Below are 23,396 nucleotides of genomic sequence, written 5' to 3' on the forward strand. Positions count from 1 at the left end.
CTATCAGGGAAATACAAATATAGTGACAAAAAAGATTGTCTGTGTGTGTGTGTGTTTGCATGGGTTATCAGCTGTGCGTGCATGTCTGTCTGTGTATCTGGGAACATGTGCCAGACACGTCTGTGGTTCGCTAGATATCCCAAGGCGCTCTCCACTCCTATCAGCACACTGTAAACTAATCTATAGAGATCCTTCAGTTCCTCCAGCAGCTCCATGTGATGGCTGGAATATCCAGACCCTGCAGTCTCTGTCTGCCGTCTGCCCTTAAACAGTAATAGCATTAATACAACAGAAAACAGCACACTGTAGAATGTTAATGAATGTTCATACGGTCTGTCATTGAATCTGACACCAGACACCATAAACGATTTGACGTAGTTTATTCTGAAGGTTTTGGGAATTAACAGATAAGAGCAAAACCGGTATTCAGTTAAACTTTTTTCCCCCTTCCATCTGTAAAAATGGTTAACAACAGTTATAAATACAACTGTCACGACACTGAAGTTCATGAATTACTTTTGGTCCCAGTGTGGGCCCAGTTAAAACACTGGTGGTGAGATCCAGAGGTAGTGGTGGGTGGCTAAAGTTGACTAGGAGCAACACTGTTTCAGCACTGTGGAGAGAATGAACAGGGGACAAATACAAAACTAGAAGCAACTGGTGGGGAAAAGCAGGTTAAGATGGATGGATGAGAGGAAGAGTGTCTCTTTCCTCACCATCCATCCCCTTTGTTGACTGATTTGTAGCAATGAGGCACAGTCATATATGAAACCGTATTCATGAATAGGGGGCTAGCTTGTTACCAGGACGGGTTGAGAAGCTATTATTACTTTGTACATCCCACTCAACCCTCTCACATGGAATGGTGAAATGACACCAAAACGTAGGCCTAACGCGTTACTCTCTCCATGGTTCCTTCCCAAAGCAGTTGCTGGCTGTGTTTAAGACTCAACTGCCACCCTTGGACCACACACTGAGGTTTAAAGTCTCTATCCGCCCCTCTGTCTCGACAAAGGAACTCTCCAGTGGGAAAGTGTAAAGGACACCTCAATTTCACATCTGCACAGACAAATAAAATAGTTATGTTTCATGGACGAGCCATTTCCTTTACAAAATAAATCTTATTTCTCAAGAATACAATAATAAAATGAAGCACGTTGGAAAAAAAGTAACAGAACTCCATATATACACATACTATTTTGGCAGACAAAAACATGAACAAGTTCATTATTGTAAACAGCTCTCTCCTCCCTTTTCTTCTTTCCTTCTCGCCATTGTTCCTCTTCCTGTTTCCTATTACATTCACAGCTCTAGTTTCTGGTTGGTCAGAAACCCGTAAATTGTGCTTAAGAAATCCTTGGACCGTTCAGAACGGCTCTCCTAGGGTCAGACCCTGGGGTCTGCCTGTAAATAAGTGCACTGTCTCTACAGTAGGTCACTGCTTTAAGACTGTCCCGTGGCTGCAAGTTCACGTGGCCTTCCTAGTTGACCCGCAACATCTTGCTGTTGGACGTTGAGGTGGGCAGGAAGGGTTAAGGGCTTTTTGTGTGGTACGGGGTTAAGCAAAGGGAGGTTTGAGTGGGACTGGGGTGTGAATGGAATGGTTGTATACGGCACTGGAATAAGAATAGTTGTGTGGCAACGGCACTAGAACAGTTATACTGTAGTTAGGTTTGTGTGGGACTGCGGTAAGGAGATTTATGTATGCCACTAGGGTAGGGCAAGGTGCTTGGGGGGGTATGAGTGCCACTAGAGTAGGGCAAGGTGCTTGGGGGGGTATGAGTGCCACTAGGGTAGGGCAAGGTACTTGGGGGTGTATGAGTGCCACTAGGGTAGGGCAAGGTGCTTGGGGGTGTATGAGTGCCACTAGGGTAGGGCAAGGTGCTTGGGGGTGTATGAGTGCCACTAGGGTAGGGCAAGGTGCTTGAGGGTATGAGTGCCACTAGGGTAGGGCAAGGTGCTTGAGGTATGAAGGGTTTAGGGCATAAGCCTTCAGTTGTCCTCCTCAGAAAGCTCGTCCTCCCCCGTGGCTTTCTCGGGGATGGCGTCCAGGCTGCGTGGTCGGGTCCTGGACTCGGAGCCTGCCGTGCTCCCTGATGGCCCGTCCTTACTGAGGTTACAGGTGAGGGCGGCGTAGTGGATCTGCTTCAGGTTCTCCTGGACTTCACTCTTTGCGTGCTTCAGCAGGTCTGCCTGGCCCTGGAGGGGAGGCAGGGACATGACAGGAATGGCAATATAGAGACAACGGAGCATGTATCAACAACTTGAATCTCCAGTTTAAACAGAAAGACAAAGGGTGAAACCAATAATACCTTAAAAAGGTCACGAAGCGAGAGAGTAGTGTGGTACTAACTGTTTAATCTTAGTTGTATGCGGTCAGACATTGGAGTCCTACATCTCCCCAATGCCCACGGAGCGTAACCGCTGCTTCTGTGTATAATGAATTATGCAGCGTAGCCAAACACTCACCAGGCACAAACTCCATTTCCCGGGGACCATGTATAAATGATGAGCCCAAACGCTCATGAGGTGAGCATGCAATTAACGCATGCAAATATCACAAATAAATATGCGGAAGGTCATTCCTCGATAATTACCCCTTGCATTGACACAGGGATTAAATGAACAGCATGAAGACAAATACATCAGACTGAGTGTGTACAATCTAACTCAGACATAGGCTCTTATTCCACCGCGCTGCAACTGAAAAACAAATGTCAATTTAAACCTACCTACCTTATGTCCCTTCTGTAAACAAACTGTTTTCCTCATTTAGTGAAGCTCAACTGCACTGTGGAATCAGAATCTCTGAAGTGTTTGCTCAGAAGTTGTTTCTTGAATTTAAATTCACTGCCTATGCCTGCCCTCAATAAAACAAACATTAAGTTAAACCTCTTACATGTAACTAAATGTAATAGAAAATGTAATCTACGTAATCCCAAAAAGTAATTATTTATCATGAGATAAACAATAACTAGTAATGCTGCATACTCCAAGATTTAACTCTCACCTTTCTGGTAAAAATAGTTATACATTGCAGAGGTGTAGTCACTTTTGAGGACACAAGCTCAAGTACACATATTTCCTATTCAACAAAACTGTATGAATAAGGCTTGAAATATTTTTTTTACCCAAAACTATTAAGATTTCACCTTCCTTATAACTGTAAAATACATATTTGTATATTTAGTGTTAGAGAAAATGTGCAAAGTTTCTAAAGGTCTCTCTTGATCAAAACGTCTGCCCCCACCACTGTGAACGCCTCACAGAGCTCTAGCTTGACTTCCTGAACTCGTTAGGAACTCACCTTTCGTCTCATTTTAATATTGTCCATCTATGACAAAGTATTTTTTGTTAATCTATTAATTATTTTAGAAATATCACATTTCCATAAGTATTGAGACCCTTTACTCAGTACTTTGTTGAAGCACCTTTGGCAGCAATTACAGCCTCAAGTATTCTTGGGTATGACGCTACAAGCTTGGCATAACTGTATTTGGGGAGTTTCTCCCATTCTTCTCTGCAGATCCTCTCAAGCTCTGTCAGGTTGGATGGGGAGCATCGCTGCACAGCTATTTCCAGGTCTCTCCATAGATGTTAGATCAGCTTCAAGTCCAGGCTCTGGCTGGGCCACTCAAGGACATTGAGACTTGTCCCGAAGCCACTCCTGCATCGTCTTGTCTGTGTGCTTAGGGTCGTTGTCCTGTTGGAAGGTGAACCTTTGCCCCAATCTGAGCGATCTGGGGCAGGTTTTCATCAAGGATCTCTGTACTTTGCTCCGTTCATCTTTGCATCGATCCTGACTAGTCTCAGTCCGTCGCTGAAAAAGACCCCCACAGCAGTATGCTGCCACCCCCATGCTTCACCGTAGGGATGGTGCCAGGTTTCCTTCAGATGTGACCCTTTGCATTCAAGCCAAAGAGTTCAATATTGGTTTCATCAGACCAGAGAATCTTGTTTCTCATGGTCTGAGCGTCATTAAGGGCCTTTTGGCAAACGGGCTGTCATGTGCCTTTTATTGAGGAGTGGCTTCTGTCTGGCCACTCTACCATAAAGGCCTGATTGGTGGAGTGCTGCAGAGATGGTTATCCTTCTGGAAGGTTCTCCCACCTCCACAGACAAACTCTAGAGCTCTGTCAGAGTGACCATCGGGTTCTGACCAAGGCCCTTCTTCCCTGAATGCTCAGTTGGCCGGGCGGCCAGCTCTAAGAAGAGTCATGGTGGTTCCAAACGTCTTCCATTTAAGAATGAGGGAAGCTACTGTGTTCTTGGGGACCTTCAATGCTGCAGAAGTGTTTTGGTACCCTTCCCCAGATCTGTGCCTCGACACAATCCTGTCTCGGAGCTCTACAGACAATTCCTTCGACCTCATGGCTTGGTTTTTGCTCTGATATGCACTGTCAACTGTGGGACCTTATATAGACAGGTGTGCTTTTCTAAATCATGTCCAATCAATTGAATTTACCACAGGTGGACTCCAAATCAAGGAGTAGAAACATCTCAAGGATGATCAATGGAAACAGGATGCACCTGAGCTCAATTTTGAGTCTCATAGCAAAGGGTATGAATACTTATGAAAATACGGTATGTTTTTTATAAATTTGCAAACATTTCTTAAAAACCTGTTTTCGCTTTGTCATTATGGGGTATTGTGTGTAGATTGCTGACGAATGTGAAAAAGGTCAAGGGGTCTGAATACTTTGAGGGCACTGTAGGCTTCGGACAGGAGTTGACAGACAGTCGGAAGAGCGAATTAAAATGGTAGGAGGGACATCCCTGCTGCAAGAGGTGTCAGATGTCACATCCTTTAAACAAAAGCTAAAAACTGTCACAAAAAAGATTGCAAAAACAAATTACTCAAACTAGGTGGTTATTATCGTTACCTTGAGGATGGTTATGTTCCAGGTGAAGCTCTCCACAGCCTTGGCCAGCTTCCTGCCCTTCAGGCCCTCCTTTACCGCCATGTCATGGAGGTTCTCATGGAACTCCATCGCTGGGGAGAGAGGGGTCAGGGGACACGAGTTTTACACTCTGTATTCACACACATTTGTCCCAGAGGCTAGCATTGACGTACAATGTTCAATGCATTTATATGCTAGGTTTGCATGAAATGCCAATTGGGGTTAGGCAAGTGTCAGCACTATGGGAAAAGCCTTACGTTAAAGCCTCCACACATTTGGTTTCATTCTTGACATGTGAGACAATGATAAAACACCAACACACATTAAATGGTCAACCATCCGTCTCTATGTCTGTCTCTCAGTGTGCATACAGTACTAGAACTACCTGGTTCAGTTTTTGTTTTCATTGTCTATAGAAATTACACTAGTCTGAAAACAGCTGCCCAGCAGACAACATGAGGACGGAAGCAAAGCTGGTGAGGTCAAGATGGAGTGAGAGACATCTTCTCTTGAGAGTGTGAGAGAAAGAGAGAGCAAGACTAGTATGGGCAGGGCAGACAGACATGACATCCCCTCACTCTGGATTAGCATCAAGGCGCTGAGCAGAGGGACTTGTCTCCCGAGGAGCTCCCTTCCTCCTCTCCTTCCCCTCTTTCCTCCTCCTCCTCTTCTCGGACTGCGTGCTGCTCTCCGTTAGGATACACAGACGAACATTGCCGTGTGTTTGATTTGAGTCAGGTTGCAGTAGAGTCCACAACATCAGAGCAACAGCTGAGGGTCTGGCCGTTAAGGTGCTCGGTAACGGGAGCTTGGTATATTACTAATAGCTTCACCAGACTCAGCTGATGGCACACACACACACACACAAGCTGAAACGGTCAGACTGAGCATGCTCAGATCTATCGCGGCGCTCTATCAGCTCTGGGTCGGTTCCCAGCCCTGTTGGTGTTGTTTCCATGGCAACACCAAATACCGTACATGTGAGATATGCGGTGGGGTGGATGGATGTTGATGATGATTCTGAGGAGGTCTGTGATATTGGCACTTCAGCAGTTAGCACATACCTGACCTAGATGAAGAGTTGAGACTGAGAAAACAGCCAAAGAAATGTTCACAAATTAGGCCCTGGCTGAGGCTAGTATTGTATTCTCTTACAGAGAATGCGTAGGGCATTCTTTTAATTGGACTATACACTGTGCTAATAATCTGTTACTCCCAGCCATTTTGATTTTGTTTATTGTGAAACATCGTAATGATTCCAGAATGATTATCCCCCACCCTCAGGTGCTGTGCTGCTGCAACTACAGTCACTGCTGTTGTACTCATGAAGCATGACTGTGCTGGACACACACGCACACACACAACCAACTCTCAGCAGGGGTTGCTTAGCAACGCAGTGTAGAGTTGGGGGTGTGTGGCGGGGGACTAATTCTGTCATTCTGAGCAAGCCCTTTCAAACTCAATTCTCGGCAAGCTTATGCTCGCTGACAGAGACTGTATGGAGCCACCAAAGGTTCTCAGTCACCTTTGACAGTCCATAACCGAGCGGCAGGTAGGAAAGGGGTCTGCCGTGGACAATGACAATGACAATACATCCCGGATTAGCTTCTTTAGATGGTGTAATCTTCTCCCTCGTATACCTGGAGCTCAATAACTGTCAGTACAATGAACTTGTACCACAGTGCCCATTCACAGGAAATATTAATGAAACCAGCCTGTATTGTAGCCGAGGCTAAATCCCAGTTGGTATCAAACGGTGGCATATGTGTACATATATGTTATAAAAGATGATCTGCCTGTTTACTAGCTTTATTAATAATGGATTGAATCGCAAAAGCAACACATTGATGGATTGTCCCCAATCCTCCTGAATAGATGATGCATTTGACCCTGTAGAATACTACCTACTGTATTTAATGGCCACAGGTCATGACTGTAATGGGGTTTTTCCATTCATCTTATGTTCCACATTTTCTCTTTAGCTTGTTTTCTAGGCAGTTTGTAAAAGTTAACCTAGGTAGGATCTGTTATAAGCATTACTCTGTCCAGATTAGGTGTCTTTTGGGGTTCAGCTATTGAGTTGTCCCAGATGTTATTTGGTACCTGTGTGAGTGTCAAGTATTGCATTTGATCTGTGCGCTTCAGACAGTAAGTAGTGCACTTTGTTTATTGTTACCCAGGGGGTCTTTCGAGGCGGTTTGTTCTCTCTGAGTGGTTATGATGGATTACACAGAACTCCAGTAGCTGTTGCTGGAATGTTCTGCTCACTGTCCGGAGGGAATACAGTTTGTATTGACCCATTTTCCACTCACACTCACAGCTGACAATACGTATTGATGAAATTATAACATGAATTTCTCGTTGCTTAGTTTACCATCTGCTGTGTCCTATTTTGCAAAATGTTGGTGGTTGAATCCAGCCCAGTAGATTTGATATGGTGCCTGATAGTGACCAAAAGCCTTGGGCAGCCAAGGTGGAAGCCCATGTTTAACCCGTTTAGTTGTCATGTGTGCCCATATTAACTAATAAAATAATACAAATCCATTAAGCATTTCCTACCTTCAGTAGCCTATCGTTTTGGCTTAACCGAGTGGCCTAGTTAGGTACAATTTGAAAGAATTTCTGTGTTTGAGTACTCATGGAAATAATTGAGTACTCACATGTTAGCGTGAAACGGTGCTGAAGGCAAAAAAGTTTGCGCTATGCTGGTTGTTCTGATACACAACTGTAAACCCAACTTAAAACATGTTCAATGCACTTGATATACTCCTCAAAGAACACACACCTTACCCGAGTTTGAAATGATGTCAGTGCTTATAAATGTAACATAATAAATAGTTGCATTTGTGAATTGAGTACTTGTATTTGAGTAATTAGTAAACAAATGCAAACTTTAAATCGAGTAGTGTGTACGTGTGCCCATCCCTAGTTACTTTCAGGTTCATTTTCATAGACATTTCAAAGATTAGAGGAAAATAACCATACATTGAAAAAGTGTGATGGGTTCATATCAATTTTGAAGAGGAATGCTTTCAGACTATGGACACAATATACTGTAATACTATAGATCTAACGAGCACTAAAAGCAAACCATCTGAGCACAATTCCGTATCTCCCTGCTGCCTAGAATAAGAGATGTTTTTGTTGTCTCTTTCAGCACTGTTCCTTTAGGCAGTTCACATCTTAACTCTCAGACTACCAATGGCTAATGTCTCGGGCAGCAGCTTGAAGGCAGGTCCTGTTGGTGTTGTGATGAATACTAAGAAGAAGAGATGACGGCGAGAAGCCATTGATTTGCGACGCACACCTCAGTTAAAGAAGACACTCCTCCACCCCCTTGATGAGCCAAGACAACAGACTATGAATATTTTATATGTCATCCATCTGGAAACCAATAAATCCCAGCCCCTGGAACGATGGTCTGTTTTTCCTCACTCGGCACTCCAAGCAAGTTACTCCATGATAAATGAAACATAAACAATGCTTAGATGGGAAACGTTGCTGAAATGCGCTGCATTAGATTAAAGACATACGTCTAAATGATCCTGTCATTGAATATGATTGTATTTGTACTGTAGTAAATCTACAGGTCAATATTATGCTCCTTTTAAAGCACACAATTTGGTTTTGCAGAGTTTGCACCGCTAGAGCTCTTTCCGGAAAAATCCACCTTGTCGAGTTCCCCTCATAATGGGGGAAGGAAGAGAGGTTGAATATTCTGAAAGCTTCTCAAGCCAAGACTCCCCCACCTTGGAGCGAGTATTGGAGGGTGGGATCTCTGCCAGCGTGTTCCATTGATGAGCTGCCAATCACCCTATCAAGGCTCCAAGATCCTTCCGATCCCCCACGCCCCAGAGCAGAATGGATTAACACTGCCCCTGTTCAAGTCAAGTCAACACATTATGCAGGGCCAGAAGGCTATTCTCACAGAGACTCTCACCAGAGGAGCGGGATAAACAGTGCTAAGCGCACAGATATAATAAAATTGCAAGAGCACACAAGCTGCAATATTCATATCAAAGTGCAAACGCAGAATTCTAACAATGAGATCAATAATTTTCCAATCAATTGCTCAGACAAAAAAAACAACACTCTTTTTATCCATTCTGGTAAATTATTCCCTTTCAATTGTTATTAGATGGGCTTGATCTCATTCTGCACGTCTTGTAGCGGTGCGGTTCCTGGAGGAAACCAGGCATAAAGAGACCGCAGCCGCCTGCCAGTCTTTGATGTTGTTCTGTTCAGAACCTGGGTGTTTACCACCTCAGCTGCAACCCTCCTAATTAGAGGAGCAGCGAGGCCGACGCCGTGAGAATCATCAAAAACCAGGCAGAACCAAAGCAGCGTTTCAAAGCAGCCGGGTCACAGAAATGAGCATGAATCAAATGTTAATAACTTATGTAACAGGGCCGGCATAATCAGTCCATCTTTTTTGTTAGCTGCTGCTCTCTATGGCATACTTCAGATGGGGGGGGGGGGGGGGTGATTGTATATGAAAGGAAGAAGGGAAGATCTGAGGGACAGTGGATCTTTGCAGAGAAATGGGCTTTTAATGCTAAACATCGCTCTTTAGTCATCTCTTTCCCTCTCTTACCTGCTTTCTGGGTTAGCAGTATTCGGTCGTAGGCTCCCTCAGAGTTCTCCAGCAGAGTCTTGCTGGTCTGGATCATCTGTCAGGAGAGGAGAAAGCAGACAGTCCAGTTGAACCTCTTATTCCCTTTACAGCAGCCTGGCATCCTGCGGTAGTAAGCGATCTTCATTTTTTTTTTTTTGCGGAGTATGTATCCAGTGCAGGGGAGAAAGAAGCCTAGGCCCTTATTACAGAGATAGAAGGGCCAAGCAGCGGGAGTTGTGCTGAGGCACGGTAAAAAACAGAGGGAGGAGAGTGTATCCCGACGAGTATGTTATTGAAATTTGCAAGACAACTAGGGTATTACAGTAATTGCATGTTACCGTTATAAAATATGACACTCCAGTCCAGTTTCAGAGTTGGTCTGAAAACATGTGATTTCAAGAGTAGGTTATTATAGCAATCTGTTGTATATAGGAGAGGCCTTGTTCAGAGGCGTAACACAGCCTTATCTGTGGCATCACAGCTGGGTAGCGGACCGCTAAATTTAGCTCCCTGCCTTAATTAAGTGCACACACTTCTAACCTCCATGACTGTGTTAAAATTGTCATGGTGGCTCTGATCAGAGAGGCCCATTTGCACTTCTAATGCATGACCAAAAAATAAAACACCCCAAAATACATCCCTGGTACATCGGGGGTATTTCGGGAGGTTAATGATGCGTGTGTTTACTGTCATGGATCCTGGTAAATACCCACTGCACGACCCAGGAGACGTACACATGGATACGACCATCTGGATCTTTCTCCCTTCTTACCGTCTCTCGGAGTGCAATTAATACGATCATCTGAAGGAAATTATGTATCATCTAAAATTAGAATAGGTTTCTTAATGCGATTCTGGGGCGAGATGACACAGTTACGGCAGCCTTCCGTTTCAATTAGTGCCACGGGTGTTGGGCTTTATATTCGCTGCTCTGGCGTAATTGACTTGTACATTCCCTCAGTGACTTAAGAGCACTGCAAGGTCACATAATAAAAGGCAGACAGTCTTGTTCCATTGCCAAGGCAGATCGGGCGGGGGCTTGGGGTGGGGAGCGTGGGCAGCTGTTTCAGCAGAGCTCCAGTTGCCAAGTCAATCTCTGACGGTCGGCCGGTGACCCAACAACATGGCCCCGAGATCGATCCCTGTTGCTGTGCCAGTTTTCCAGCCAGTGAGAAAGAAGAGAGTACCTACTTAGGAGCATTGAGAGCGATGTGACAGGAGCTGAGGGGATCAGCAGCACTGTGACTGTGTGTCTGTGACAGCTTGTCCATGGTGGACTGCTGGGCTGGGCGTTCCACTTCAGGCAGTGAAAATGGAGATGAAGGTTTCAAACAGTGACTCCAGCCCTCTACACCCAAGTGGGGATATTAGGAAATAAACCAATTAGAACATGTTCTTTGGTGATACATCAATTTGAAAATTAGGAGTGATTTACAAAATTATATGAAAGCCCTGACAATTAACAATATGGCCTTTATATTTATTGAGGTGGGCATCAAACCTAGTTTTATGAGGGCAACCCAGAGCATTCCTACAGTCTGTGATGAGTGTAACACATCGTGACTAAGCTGGGGGAGGCGTGCGGGGTGTGTGAGGGAGGAGGGGGGGGCTGTTTGTGACAGTCCACAGCTGCAGTAACAGGGCTGGAGGCTGTCAGGCACACTGATTACTTTACTAATGGGTGAAGAAATTATAGCCTTGGGTGACAGACACAGCAACATGGGGAGGTATTTATAGTGGATTGTGAGGTAAGCGGCTGAACTCAACGCTAGCTTTGCTCGCTAAAGACTAGCTATGGTGATTTGTGTATTTAGTGGTGCTACTGGGAGTGTTTTACAAGGCTTCAACATGGTAATAGTTATCATTAACAAACTAGTACTTTGTGATACATTGGTACTTCCCTACATTTTTTTTAGAAAAATCGACAATACATTTACAACACGAAGAACAGCACATTCAATTAAGATAATTTCTGCAGAGGAGCACTGTGATGATACTGGAAGAGTCCACGTTTACTTTTCCTCTGCAAACAAAACAAGTAATGAATAGAAAAACCAGACAACCCCATAGTAGAATAGTGTATTTCTATTTACCTAGTTGGCTTGATGTTGTGTGTTCTATGAGAGAAATGTTCCTCTCAAAGTGCATTCAAGTTACGAGGGCCATAGGGAGGGAAACCTGCAATCTGACAAGCAGTCAATGCACAACAATTCTTAATTCAATCGTGGGGGAATTTGTTAAAAAGAGGTGGATCCCGGCTTTCCATTCATACTTATTTATTTCTCAACTCCTACATATTCTGAAATGCACCATTTTAAACCCAGAGTTTTTAGCAGTGGCATGGTTGAGCACGATACCGCTCCGCAATTCACCTCGAGTGCACAGGGAGAGTGGACCAAAATGTAACACGGGTCAATTGTAGGGTAACTTGGAGTGACTTAAATTGTGATGAGACAGATTACATACAGTTGAAGTCGGAAGTTTACATACACTTAGGTTGGAGTCATTAAAACTCGTTTTTCAACCACTCCACAAATTTCTTGTTAACAAACTATAGTTTTGGCAAGTCGGTTAGGACATCTACTTTGTGCATGACACAAGTCATTTTTCCAACAATTGTTTACAGACATATTATTTCACTTATAATTCACTGTATCACAAATCCAGTGGGTCAGAAGTTTACATGCACTGAGTTGACTGTGCCTTTAAACAGTTTGGAAAATTCCAGAAACTGATGTCATGGCTTTAGAAGCTTCTGGTAGGCTAATTGACATCATTTGAGTCAATTGGAGGTGTACCTGTGGATGTATCAAGGCCTACCTTCAAACTCAGTGCCTCTTTGCTTGACATCATGGGAAAATCAAAAGAAATCAAAATTGTAGACCTCTACAAGTCTGATTCAACCTTGGGAGCAATTTCCAAACGCCTGAAGGTACCATGTTTATCTATACAAACAATAGTACGCAAGTATAAGCACCATGGGACCACACAGCCGTCATACCACTCAGGAAGGAGATGCGTTCTGTCTCCTAGAGATGAACGTACTTTGGTGCGAAAAGTGCAAATCAATCCCAGAACAACAGCAAAGGACCTTGTGAAGATGCTGGAGGAAACAGGTACAAAAGTATCTATATCCACAGTAAAACGAGTCCTATGCCGACATAACCTTAAAGGTCGCTCAGTAAGGAAGAAACCACTGCTCCAAAACCTCCATGAAAAAGCCAGACTACGGTTTGCAACTGCACATGGGGACAAAGATCGTACTTTTTGGAGAAATATCCTCTGGTCTGATGAAACAAAAATAGAACTGTTTAGCCATAATGACCATCGTTATGTTTGGAGGAAAAAGGGGGAGACTTGCGAGCCGAAGAACACCATCCCAACCATGAAGCACGGGGGTGGCAGCATCATGTTTGTGGGGGCTCTTTGCTGCAGGAGGGACTGGTGCACTTCACAAAATAGATGGCATCATGAGGAGAGAAAATTATGGGGATATGTTGAAGCAACGTCTCAAGACATCAGTCAGGAAGTTAAAGCTTGGTCGCAAATGGGTCTTCCAAATGGACAATGACCCCAAGCATACTTCCAAAGTTGTGGCAAAATGGCTTAAGGAAAACAAAGTCAAGGTATTGGAGTGGCCATCACAAAGCCCTGACCTCAATCCTATAGAACATTTGTCGGCTGAACTGAAAAAGCATGTGCGAGCAAGGAGGCCTTACAAACCTGACTCAGTTACACCAGCTCTGTCAGGAGGAATGGGCCAAAATTCACCCAACTTATTGTGGGAAGCTGGTGGAAGGCTACCCGAAACGTTTGACCTAAGTTAAACAATTTATAGGCAATGCTACCAAATACTAATTGAGAGTATGTCAACTTCTGACCCACTGGGAATGTGATGAAAGAAATAAAAGCTGAAATAAATCCATTATTCTCTACTATTATTCTGACATTCTTAAAATAAAGTGGTGATCCTAACTGACATAAAACAGGGAATTCTTCCTAGGATTAAATGTCAAAAATTGTGAAAAACTGAGTTTAAATGTATTTGGTTAAGGTGTATGTAAACTTCTGACTTCAACTGAATTTGGTTGAGCAAGAATAGTGGCAACCAGGGAAAATGTTGGGGGAATAAAATGTAACATGAAGTGTTTTCTGTGAGAAGCACAGGCAGGGGGGCATGTCAGCATAATTGTATTTATTCATTTTGGAGTAGAAAGTCTTTTTAAAAAGTCACCCAAACTGAGCTTCTCAGTCCTTCTACATAAAATGTACACGACTTGATCTTCTTTCACTTCATATTTTCATCAAAATTGCTGAGGACACACAAGAGTCCATATCTAACACTTAACTCATGATCCAAACTTCACTGACGCCTGCCCATGACTCTCAATGAGAGACACTTTTGAGTAAAATTACACAATTCATCTGTTCGCAGGTTAGTTAGCACATTACCTTCATGCTCTGTGTGGGGGTTCTAAAGTCAAGAGAATGAGACATTATGAATACATTAGGTAAATGACAGGCAATGCTAATGGTGTACTAATGCAGTCTGTAGCCTTTGACCTGTGTTTCTACAGTGAATAATAAGCTTCACCAATACTTTTCCAGGATTTATGCTTTGTGCACAGCACACTGCAAACATGTCTGACACAGAAAACAGCTGGTGTCAAATAGAAATATCAAGGTATGAATATTTTAAAGCGTATTCAATACATATTCAGAGCAAATAGGCTACAGATTTGAGGATGAAATATCAGATGCTCCTAAAGTGTTTTTCCATGGCCACGTTGGATAATCTAGCAGAGCTTTCATGTTGTTTTTATCTTGCTCGCTGTATTGTAGCAAATACAGTAGATAAGTAATGAAATATTCAAAATGGGGGACGAAGGGCATTCTATAACACTCTTTTATTATTAAGGTACATTGATTACGGTGAGGTGTAAGGCGTAATAGGTCTGTATTGACATAGCCTCAATGACACATTATAAACTGGGTGTTTCCAGCCCTGAATGCTGATTGGCTGACAGCCGTGGTATATAAGACCGTATACCATGGGTATGACAAAACACTTATTTTGCTGTTCTAAATTACGTTGGTAACCAGTTTATAATAGCAATAAGGCACCTCGGGGGTTTGTGGTATATGGCCAGTATACCATGGCTAAGGGCTGTGTCCAGGCACTCTGCGATGTGTCGTGCTTAAGAACAGCCCATAGCCGTGGTATATTGGCCATATACCACAGCCCCTCATGCCTTATTGCTTAATTATATAACTTCAGTCCATTGTCAACATTGATTAAATGACTTGATTAAAACAACCCACCCCTGCCCTACTACCTAACCCTCTTACCCCCATGTTACCATTCAAATCCCACTAAACCCTCCTCTTGACTTAATTAGAGTCAAACTCATTTTCTAGGTGTTTTGAGGTTGCTTTTACAACCAGCACATTAGTAGTGGTCTAAAATCCCAGATTTCAAGTCCTGGTCCTAAAAAATAATGTCCTCTATCAACTAACCTTATAAAACAAAGGGAGAAAATATATATAAAACATAATACTGTTCAAACAAAAGTCCTCCTGTACTCACCATGTCATAGGTGGTGACCACCTTCTTCAGGACATCTGGTAGCTGGCCCTGGGGCTCCATGGTGGGGTACTGGTCCTTGAGGTTGAACACCAGGAGGGGGTTATTGTCAGCCCCCGTCAGCCGGGAGGACAGGGCCAGGATGCACTGCTTCAGGTTGGCCACCGCCGAGAGGCCACACAGTTCCTTGAAGGGCACTATGGCATTCTGCAAAGGAACATGAAAGCTTGGGTTGGTGTCCGTTTGATGATGAACTAAAGACTAAGCATGTTGTTGTATTGAAGACAAAGAACACTGGACAAAGTGGAAGTTAAAAAACAACTCAAGCTTTCATAAATGGACAAGATGCAGAATATTGTACTGCAGACTAGGGATGTGACAAATTAAACCATTTTGTTAAAACGATAAACATTCATCAAATTCCATGTGAATTCACAATGTGCTGCTGCCAGCAACAACACGGTGCGTCCCTTTCAGATGGTTAAGCATTAAATGTACCTCAATTCCACCTCGCAATGTTTCATTTCCTTCTCAAAGTATTGCCATACAGGACTTTGCTGCTGTCGCTTGCCTTTCTCAGCCATTTTTCCAACTGTTAACGACAATGACGTAGGGGTGGAGAGTAGACTTCAAAATAACGTGTCAACACCCATTTCGAGTGTCAAGATTAAATTCCGCTAGGAATCGACTCCATTTAGTCTTTTGGGAATGGAGGAGACTGATTAGTTGCCGTACTTCTGAAAACACTTGCATCTTTCATAGCGAGCAAACGAGGGACGGAGAGAGAGGGGAGGGGCACAGTATAGGCAGGTCGACCAACAGGCAGACAGTCAGAACTGTGCACTTGGCCTAGGCTATTTATCGGCAATCAAAAGCTCTATCTCGCTATGCAATATCTCGCAATTTCTTGGCCGTCAATGTCTCGCAACTTCAATGAAAAGGCTAGGATATTGAGATGAGAGAGATGCAACACGTCATTCTCACACAGCATCTGCACATATGCATGGGTTCATTTCACGCTGTTCACAGCGTGGTAGCCAGAGCAGCAAAACAGTAGTGAAGTGCCTCGTGCGTCAAAGCTCGTAGTTGTTGAGGAAATTGACCAACTATGCCGTTTATTTTCTGGATCTATAAAAAAAAATCAAAATAAATCTTAACGTTAAGGATCCCGATTTCTTTAACGTTAAAACATTCACACCCCTATTGCAGACAAAGTTGCAAAACAGTATTAGCCTCAAGGGTACTAGGGCATGAATGACAAGTGAATTATTACAGTTCAGTGTTCCCATTTGTTTTCATTTCAGTTTGGTTTTTAGTCATTTAAGATAAAGCTCACTGCTGTGACAAAGTTGACTTGAGTAATTATCTCATGCAGCTGGTTCATTTGATTCATTATGAATGAAGATCAGTGATTAGATGATTCCTAATGTTTTCAATTATCTAACGTAGAAAATAACAACTGAGCTCTGTTAAGTTACCTAAGTTAATGTGGCCTATGTAGTTACTAATTAACAGGCTAGAAGCAGAAGTATAAGTACAGAGAAACACCCTGTGATAGGAAGTGGTTTTAAGAGTACTTCTTACCTCCAAGAACCTTTGTTGGTTTTTGTTAGTCATTTGATAACACGCACACGTGCGCACGCACACACGCACACAAATCCTAACCTTCCTGTGAAAGGCCCAATTTAAACTGTGTGTAAACAACCGGGAGGACAAACAGCCACAGAGAGAACGCCCAAGATGTGTTAGTCTCAGGGACAGTGGCCTGTTATCACATAATGACTGCAATGTAAACAGAGCGACCAAAATAAACCCTAATACACAATGCATAATGCACCACAAAAGACCAACCACACAGTGGGGGAACAATCGACTAGGCAACTTCCTTCTGACACATTTCTCAGTATTGCTTCAGACCAGAAAAAAACATCTGTTTGAAGTAGGCTAGCTCATGGGGGGCCCAGTGGGAACCTAGTGAGCACACAGGAATGCACAAAAGCAGATGTAGGTGGATAGTCTGAACAGGCAAATTGTCATGTGGGTAGTGGGTAACAATAGCCTACTGTTCATCTTTTGGTCGATATCTTTCTGTTGTGTCCTTTTTCAACCAATAAAAGATTGATCATTGCTGCTAACAGTTTACGGAGTGAAAATTTGAAGTAAAACACCATATGTTTTTTGCTCTTTTGAAAATAGGTGACGTACTAGTCTCGTTTCCGCTCCACTTCAACATAATTTGTGGTAACCTGTCCTTTAGACAGTAATCTCCTTCTAGAATTATTACTGACAAGCCCATAAGCGCCACAGTGCAGTATTACATAACATGTTTTCCATTTTATATATTAGAAGGTATGCTCATAAGCCACTACCTGGATATCTGAATATCAACCGCAGGCCTCAGTGCTCCAGTGGGGATGTCACCAGACTGCCTCTGAGCTTCAAAGTCTCCTTGAGTCTGTCTCGACTGTTGTGCAATACACATGGATTAGATCAAATCAAGTTTGGTGGCTTTGTTTTCTCTTGCCAAAAGGAACTTTATTTTTAAATGCTACACAGCCTTTGTAGTAAATCTCGCTGTGATCGCCGCTTGACTCTAGGGGTCAGTGTTCATATTCTAACAAAAACATTCCCATGTAGGCGGATGAGTAAATAAACTTGGATTCAAACGACTTATCCACAACTTTATTAAAGCATGCACATATAAATATATTACATAATGTAGGCTAGCCTGGCCAATAGAAACTAGGAATAAATTGGTGATGATTTACAAGTCAATCCTTAGGGATGGATAAAAATTTACACAATGGTTACTCAGGCCTACCTGTCTGACAGACGAAATTAGGCTATAGGCTGCTATAGCCATAGATGTCAGTCAATTCCTCTACCCATCATGCATTCTTTAAATATCCTACCCCGTGTCAGTGAAGGGCTGTTAAGTTAAAACCAACACTCGAATTGAGAGGGTATCTATTATTTTTTTTAATGGCAAAAAGCACAGGCCTACCCCTTGTTAGCTTAAGATTTTGAAGAAAATTAAATGGGATCCGATTATATAAAGTGATCGATAACAGTGCTTTGGTCCACAATGTTTTATGCTAGAAACAAGCTGTAAAATACCCAGGAAAGACGTGACACAGATGAATCCTTTCTTTGACATTAAGAGGCTGAGCCACAACCTTCTATAGCCGATGAGACAAAACAGACTTTGATTGGGAAGTAATCTAATTCTGTCACTATCAATTGATTAAACTATTCACTATGTACAATAGAAGATGTTTAAACCCAGACAGCTTTTAGGAGAAACCTTCTGACCATCTCTTGTTGGGTTAAGCCACAGAAGAAAAGTAGCCAGCAGTTAAAGCTTATGTGTCAGTAGGCCTACTCTGTCTGGGGTGGAAAGGTAGGCCTAACTTTTAAAAGAACCATGATCAGATTCCTAATCATTTGCAAACAGGGACAGCTTCGTTGCAAACCAAGTACACCGATTTGGCATTGGAGAAATATGATAAGATGAACACATAAGCTATCGCTCAGTCCATTCTTAGCCTGTAATTTTGGTAATTTGTGTGGTATTAAAAAAGATTATGTAGAATTGCCTGACATTTTTATAAAAAGGAAAAACAATAATAGATTCTGGCAATGCTTTTACTATAAAGGAGATCTTTCCACTTCTACTGTTGTCCATGGTGGTCTGTGAGCCCACAACCTCCTGGCCCTCAGCGCTATAAATAATTCCTACGTTGCTATGTGATGCTCTGGTCTGTCTAAGACGTGAGGGTAAACAGTTGACATGTTCTCTGCTATCCACTTTGTTTTAATTACTATTTTGGGTATAGGGGATGGTCACTTATAAATATTTAAAAAAATACGTTCAGTGAGGGATTAGGTCAAATATATTTTTCATTTCAGAGAGGTCTGATTTTCTCCATGTAACCCTTATTACAAATAATGTTCACTCCCTTACCTGCATGTTTTCTCTGAGGTCGGTGGCTTCCCTCAGTGGCAGTATGGCTGTCTTGAAGATGTCATCCACAGCCTTGATGACCAGAACTCTCATGGTGGCGTACTCCCGACTTCTCTTGCCCTTACGCACAGACAGTCCCCTCTTGTGAGGCTTGCCCCCACCCCTTCGGTTGGTGATGGCCACATGGACGAATAGCCAGGCGTGGGGAAGGACTTCCCCCGTTAGCGATTGTAACGGTATGTGCCGGAATCCCGGCTGGAGACACTCAAAGGGGATTGTGTACTGGCCGATGAACTCGTCGCCAATGTAGTCATCATCAAGCACCACGAAGCGCACCATGGCCAACTCAGGTAGGTTTATCTGAAACTCAAAGCTTTCGTCAAACAGTGGGTTCTCCCCATTCTGATTGACAGTTTTAGTCCTTTGCTCTGCACAATCAGCAGGGATGCCATGGATCTCCACATAGACGTAAGGGTCAACAACATCTCCTTTGGAGCCTGAGCCTTTGGGTTTGGGGAAGTTTTGTCCACTTATGATTTTTATGTGCAAGAGCTGAGGAGACACACCAGGTACTGAGTCTTTAGTGTTGGCACTGAAATATGACACCTGCTCCCTCATTATGGCTGGTCGCAGCACATATCCACAGTTCCCATTCTGACGGAACCAGCCAATGTTTAGGTCCATCATCAGGCCGGGGGTCTGGTAGTTCATTGCCACGATCTGGCAACCACACTTCCAGAAGTCCTGAGGGTTCATGTTACTGGAGTCGATCCGCATTGGGCTGGGGTAGACTCTTGCCAATAATTTCTTGTTGTAGTTAACAAAGTCGCCTGGGAAGTCATTGGCACAGCGACTGGCAAAGACCTCATTGAACGAGCAAAGTTCCCAGTGCTTCTGGCTTTGGAATGCTGTTGGGAAGTCTTTGAACGCAATCGATTTACACAACGTTACCAGGTCAGAGAGGTCCTTGGACAGCTGGAACTTTTTCAGTGGGATGCTCTGTTGTTCATCGGGTTCAATGTTCATTCTTTGGGACATCTCAGCCCCCTCATCCTCATCAGTCACTTCGCCCTCCGAACTAATGCAGGTCGTGCCCAGCTTCTTCCCCTTCAGCAGGATCTTACACTTGAGGTCAAAGGGTGAGGGCAGGTAGCTGTCCTCAGGTGAAGGTGGATCCATGTAAATCTTATCACCAAGAATCTTTTTCAAGTGCTGAAACATGACCCTCTGCTGCTTTAAGGAGCAGTGGTTCTCCAGACACAATATCAGGGGAAAGTCAGATGCAACAAAGGCATATTTGTTGATGACGTCACAGACACTGCAGAAGACTATCTGCGAGGTCATTGTGTGGCCAGTGTAAATGACAGGCTCATTATCTGGTCCATCCCAGACATCTAGTTCTACACTACGACAGCCCATCTTGAGGGCACGGATGTAGCCTGTAACGTCAGAGGGGCCTCTAAACTGATCCTCGATCAGGTATGTGTTGTGGGAAGCGTTTATGTAATAGTGGGACAAGGGCTGGTTCATGTCCTGACACACTGTTTTTTGTTCAGGGTCAAAGATGTGGCACTCTGGCGACATGAGATAATTGGTAAACCCATCAAGGGAGAGCCAGCCCTTGAGCTGCCCCTCTTTCGAAGGTTCATAGCTCTGAATGACCTCCAGACTGGTGTCTTCACTTACTTGTGCCATACCCTGCTCAGCCTCCAGAAACATAGTTAAGTCCTTGGTATCTAGAAATTCCTTGTTGCTAGAGAACTGGACAAGAAGGAAATACATTTCTGGTCTTGTGCAAAGGTCATGAAAGACTTCAATGAACTCCTCTTTAGTCACACCACATCCCACCTTATCTTTAGATTTGTGAAACTCCTTAAACTTGAGTTCAATCTTAACGTTTTTGAGTCCAGGGTTTAGGTTTTTAATTAGCTGCACGGCAGCACATAGACTGATGTGCTTGCTGTTGTTTGCATCAGCCTGCTCAAAGAGGTCACCGAGCCAGGAGGAGCGCATGTTGTTCTGGTTGCTCTCAATCATATTCAGTGTGTGTTTCCCATAGGATATCAGGTATCTAAGCCCGGTCACCCATATGTTGGCCATATCGGCAGAGTTTGCAACCAAGTCCAAAGACTCATAGTTCTCCCCATAGATGATTGAGAAGGCACAGTCCTCTGATATCTGATCATATATTCCGTTGGTCCTAAACGTTTCTGTGTTTTTCCCTGTCCGCACCTCTTTGATGGACTTGACATCAATTTTGGCTTTCTCTGACTCTTTTTTGGAGGGTTCCCACCTTAGAGACTGCATGTCAGCGTCCAGGAGGAAGTAGCGGTGGTAAATGCGGGAGTTGGAGCGGACCTTCTTCAGTTCCGAGCCGTCCACCATGGCGTTGATGCAGTCGCTCGCACTGCTGATCTTCTTCTCAGTGGGCATGCTGCTGAAGGAAACCGTCTTCTTCCTCTCTTTGCGCAGCCTGGAGCCATCCTGAGGAAGACAAAAGGAAAAACCTGAATACCTGTTCTGTAAACAAGTAGAAAATAAGTAAATCACTTTATATTTAGAGGTAAAAAAGAGGAGCTGAATACTCTTTAAATCACTTCTGGAGCTGGAAGCAAAATATTTAATTTATGAGATAAACTATAGGCCAACTCAAAAAGTGGGAGTATTCCTGACTCTGTATGACTAAGCATTTGCGCATATGTCTGCCTATTGAAATGGGTTGATTACTTCACTGCTATTTGCTATGAAATCTGTTTAACTCCTTAGCATTCCTTGATGATTGGAGCTGCCTAATGTCAGTGTGACTTCTAACTGCAATTATTTTGGGGAAGCAGGTAGCCTAGTGGTTAGAGCGTTGGGCCAGTAACCAAAAGGTTGCTGGATCAAATCCCAGAGCTGACAAGGTAAAAATTTCTGCCCCTGAACAAGGCAGTTGGCCTACCGGGGAACAGTGGGTTGTCATTGTAAATAAGAAATGTGTTCTTAACTGACTTGCCTAGTTAAATAAAGGTAAAAAATAAATATAAACATTTAAAATTCTGAGCATTGCTTTTCACAGAGAAAATTATTTACTAAATTAATCTCTATTAAACAGTATTTTACCTCTCAGAGCATATGCATAGGAGCATATGTATTAATTAAGCACAGTTATGATTTATAAGTTTCAGAAGGACCAAAAAAAAAAATATATATTTCTTAAAATAGCTACGAGGAGCATTGTGAAGTATAAAACATAATGTTCAAATATTGGGCATAATGCAGCGGTATGGCAGCCTGCTAATTCTCTTTGTCCATGTTGCTGCTGGTGTTGGCAGGCCATTATGGTCTAGAGGTCATCAATGTTTCCTTTTCAGCCCTACATCGCAGAGCCCAGAGGGAGAGAACTATCGAACTAAACTTGGCTGAATAAAATTAAATAATTAAAACATTTCTGTGAAATGCGTGCAGTTAAATTCTTGACTCTTGGGGAAGCAAGTCACACTCCGATCAAAGAGGAAGCGGCCAGTATATGGGATATAATCAGTTGGGCTTAGGCAGTAGGGATGGGGATTTGAAATAATTTCACTATATGAATAGTATCATGAATATTTGTCATTTATTTGGATATTCTAAATACGTTTTTAACCTGAGCACTGCTGTTGCGTGAGGGAGAGAGGCTCAAACAACATTTTACTGCTTGTGTGCACAGATTTGCAGATGTTATCGTAGGTGCAGCATTTCCAATGTTATTTATCATCCCATACAACAGTACATGTCTTGACTGGAGTAGCCTAGAGAAGCTATAGTTAGCTAGGCTAAATGCTGGGCTTTCTCCCCAACTCCATTCCGACAATATCCTACCTGTTGGTTGCTCGTTGTAGCCTACTCCTTCTCATTTTGCAAACTGTTAATTCCATAATTGTATTCCATCTTGCATTGAATTAGTGAACTCTCACTCCACCTCTCACTTTCTACATGTTGAGCATCTTTGCCACTTCGATTGGCCAACATAAACAACAAGCTACACATGACACCTGAAGGCTACCGGTCGGCTACCTGTCTTTATATGGAGCGCAGACAGCACACCAGTTTAAGATTAATTACATCCTCTAAGGAATGTTGCCAAGCTATCCTAGTATCTATAAATATTTGACCTTGGATAAGTGCTTCATACTGAAACTATAGGATGTAGAGAGCTTAAAATAACTTTAGCAAAGCTCTAACTCAGCTGAGAGGGAACAAACTATTGTTAAAAGGGGCATGTTTCAGTGGGTAAATTAATGCATCATAATTCATAATCTGTCACTCTAATATACAGTATCTACTGCTGTACATATCACTCTTAGTATATAT

The 23,396-nt window shown here is 43.1% G+C and overlaps 1 protein-coding gene across 1 annotated transcript; it reads right to left on the reverse strand.

The window, feature by feature from the left end:
* Positions 1-363: 363 nt before the first annotated feature.
* Positions 364-21,545, reverse strand: LOC120031689 (inactive phospholipase C-like protein 2). The gene is made up of 5 exons (XM_038977482.1): positions 19,065-21,545; positions 15,104-15,307; positions 9,496-9,571; positions 4,884-4,993; positions 364-2,199 (listed from the first exon to the last, which is right to left on the reverse strand). Exons 1-5 carry the CDS (start codon positions 21,495-21,497, stop codon positions 1,993-1,995), a joined length of 3,030 nt encoding a protein of 1,009 aa, XP_038833410.1. The 5' UTR covers positions 21,498-21,545; the 3' UTR covers positions 364-1,992.
* Between the last annotated feature and the right edge of the window lie 1,851 nt (positions 21,546-23,396).

This window comes from Salvelinus namaycush, chromosome 37, assembly GCF_016432855.1.
Source record: "Salvelinus namaycush isolate Seneca chromosome 37, SaNama_1.0, whole genome shotgun sequence".
Lineage (NCBI taxonomy): Eukaryota > Metazoa > Chordata > Actinopteri > Salmoniformes > Salmonidae > Salvelinus > Salvelinus namaycush.

Bases quoted from the DNA above. Each gene is read 5' to 3' on its own strand.
- LOC120031689 (XM_038977482.1), bottom strand. From the start codon at position 21,497: ATGCCCACTGAGAAGAAGATCAGCAGTGCGAGCGACTGCATCAACGCC. The intron at 15,308-19,064 runs GTAAGGGAGTGA...GTTCCTTTGCAG, and splicing joins ACCTCAGAGAAAACATGCAG to AATGCCATAGTGCCCTTCAA. The intron at 9,572-15,103 runs GTGAGTACAGGA...CTCTCCTGACAG, and splicing joins TGGTCACCACCTATGACATG to ATGATCCAGACCAGCAAGAC.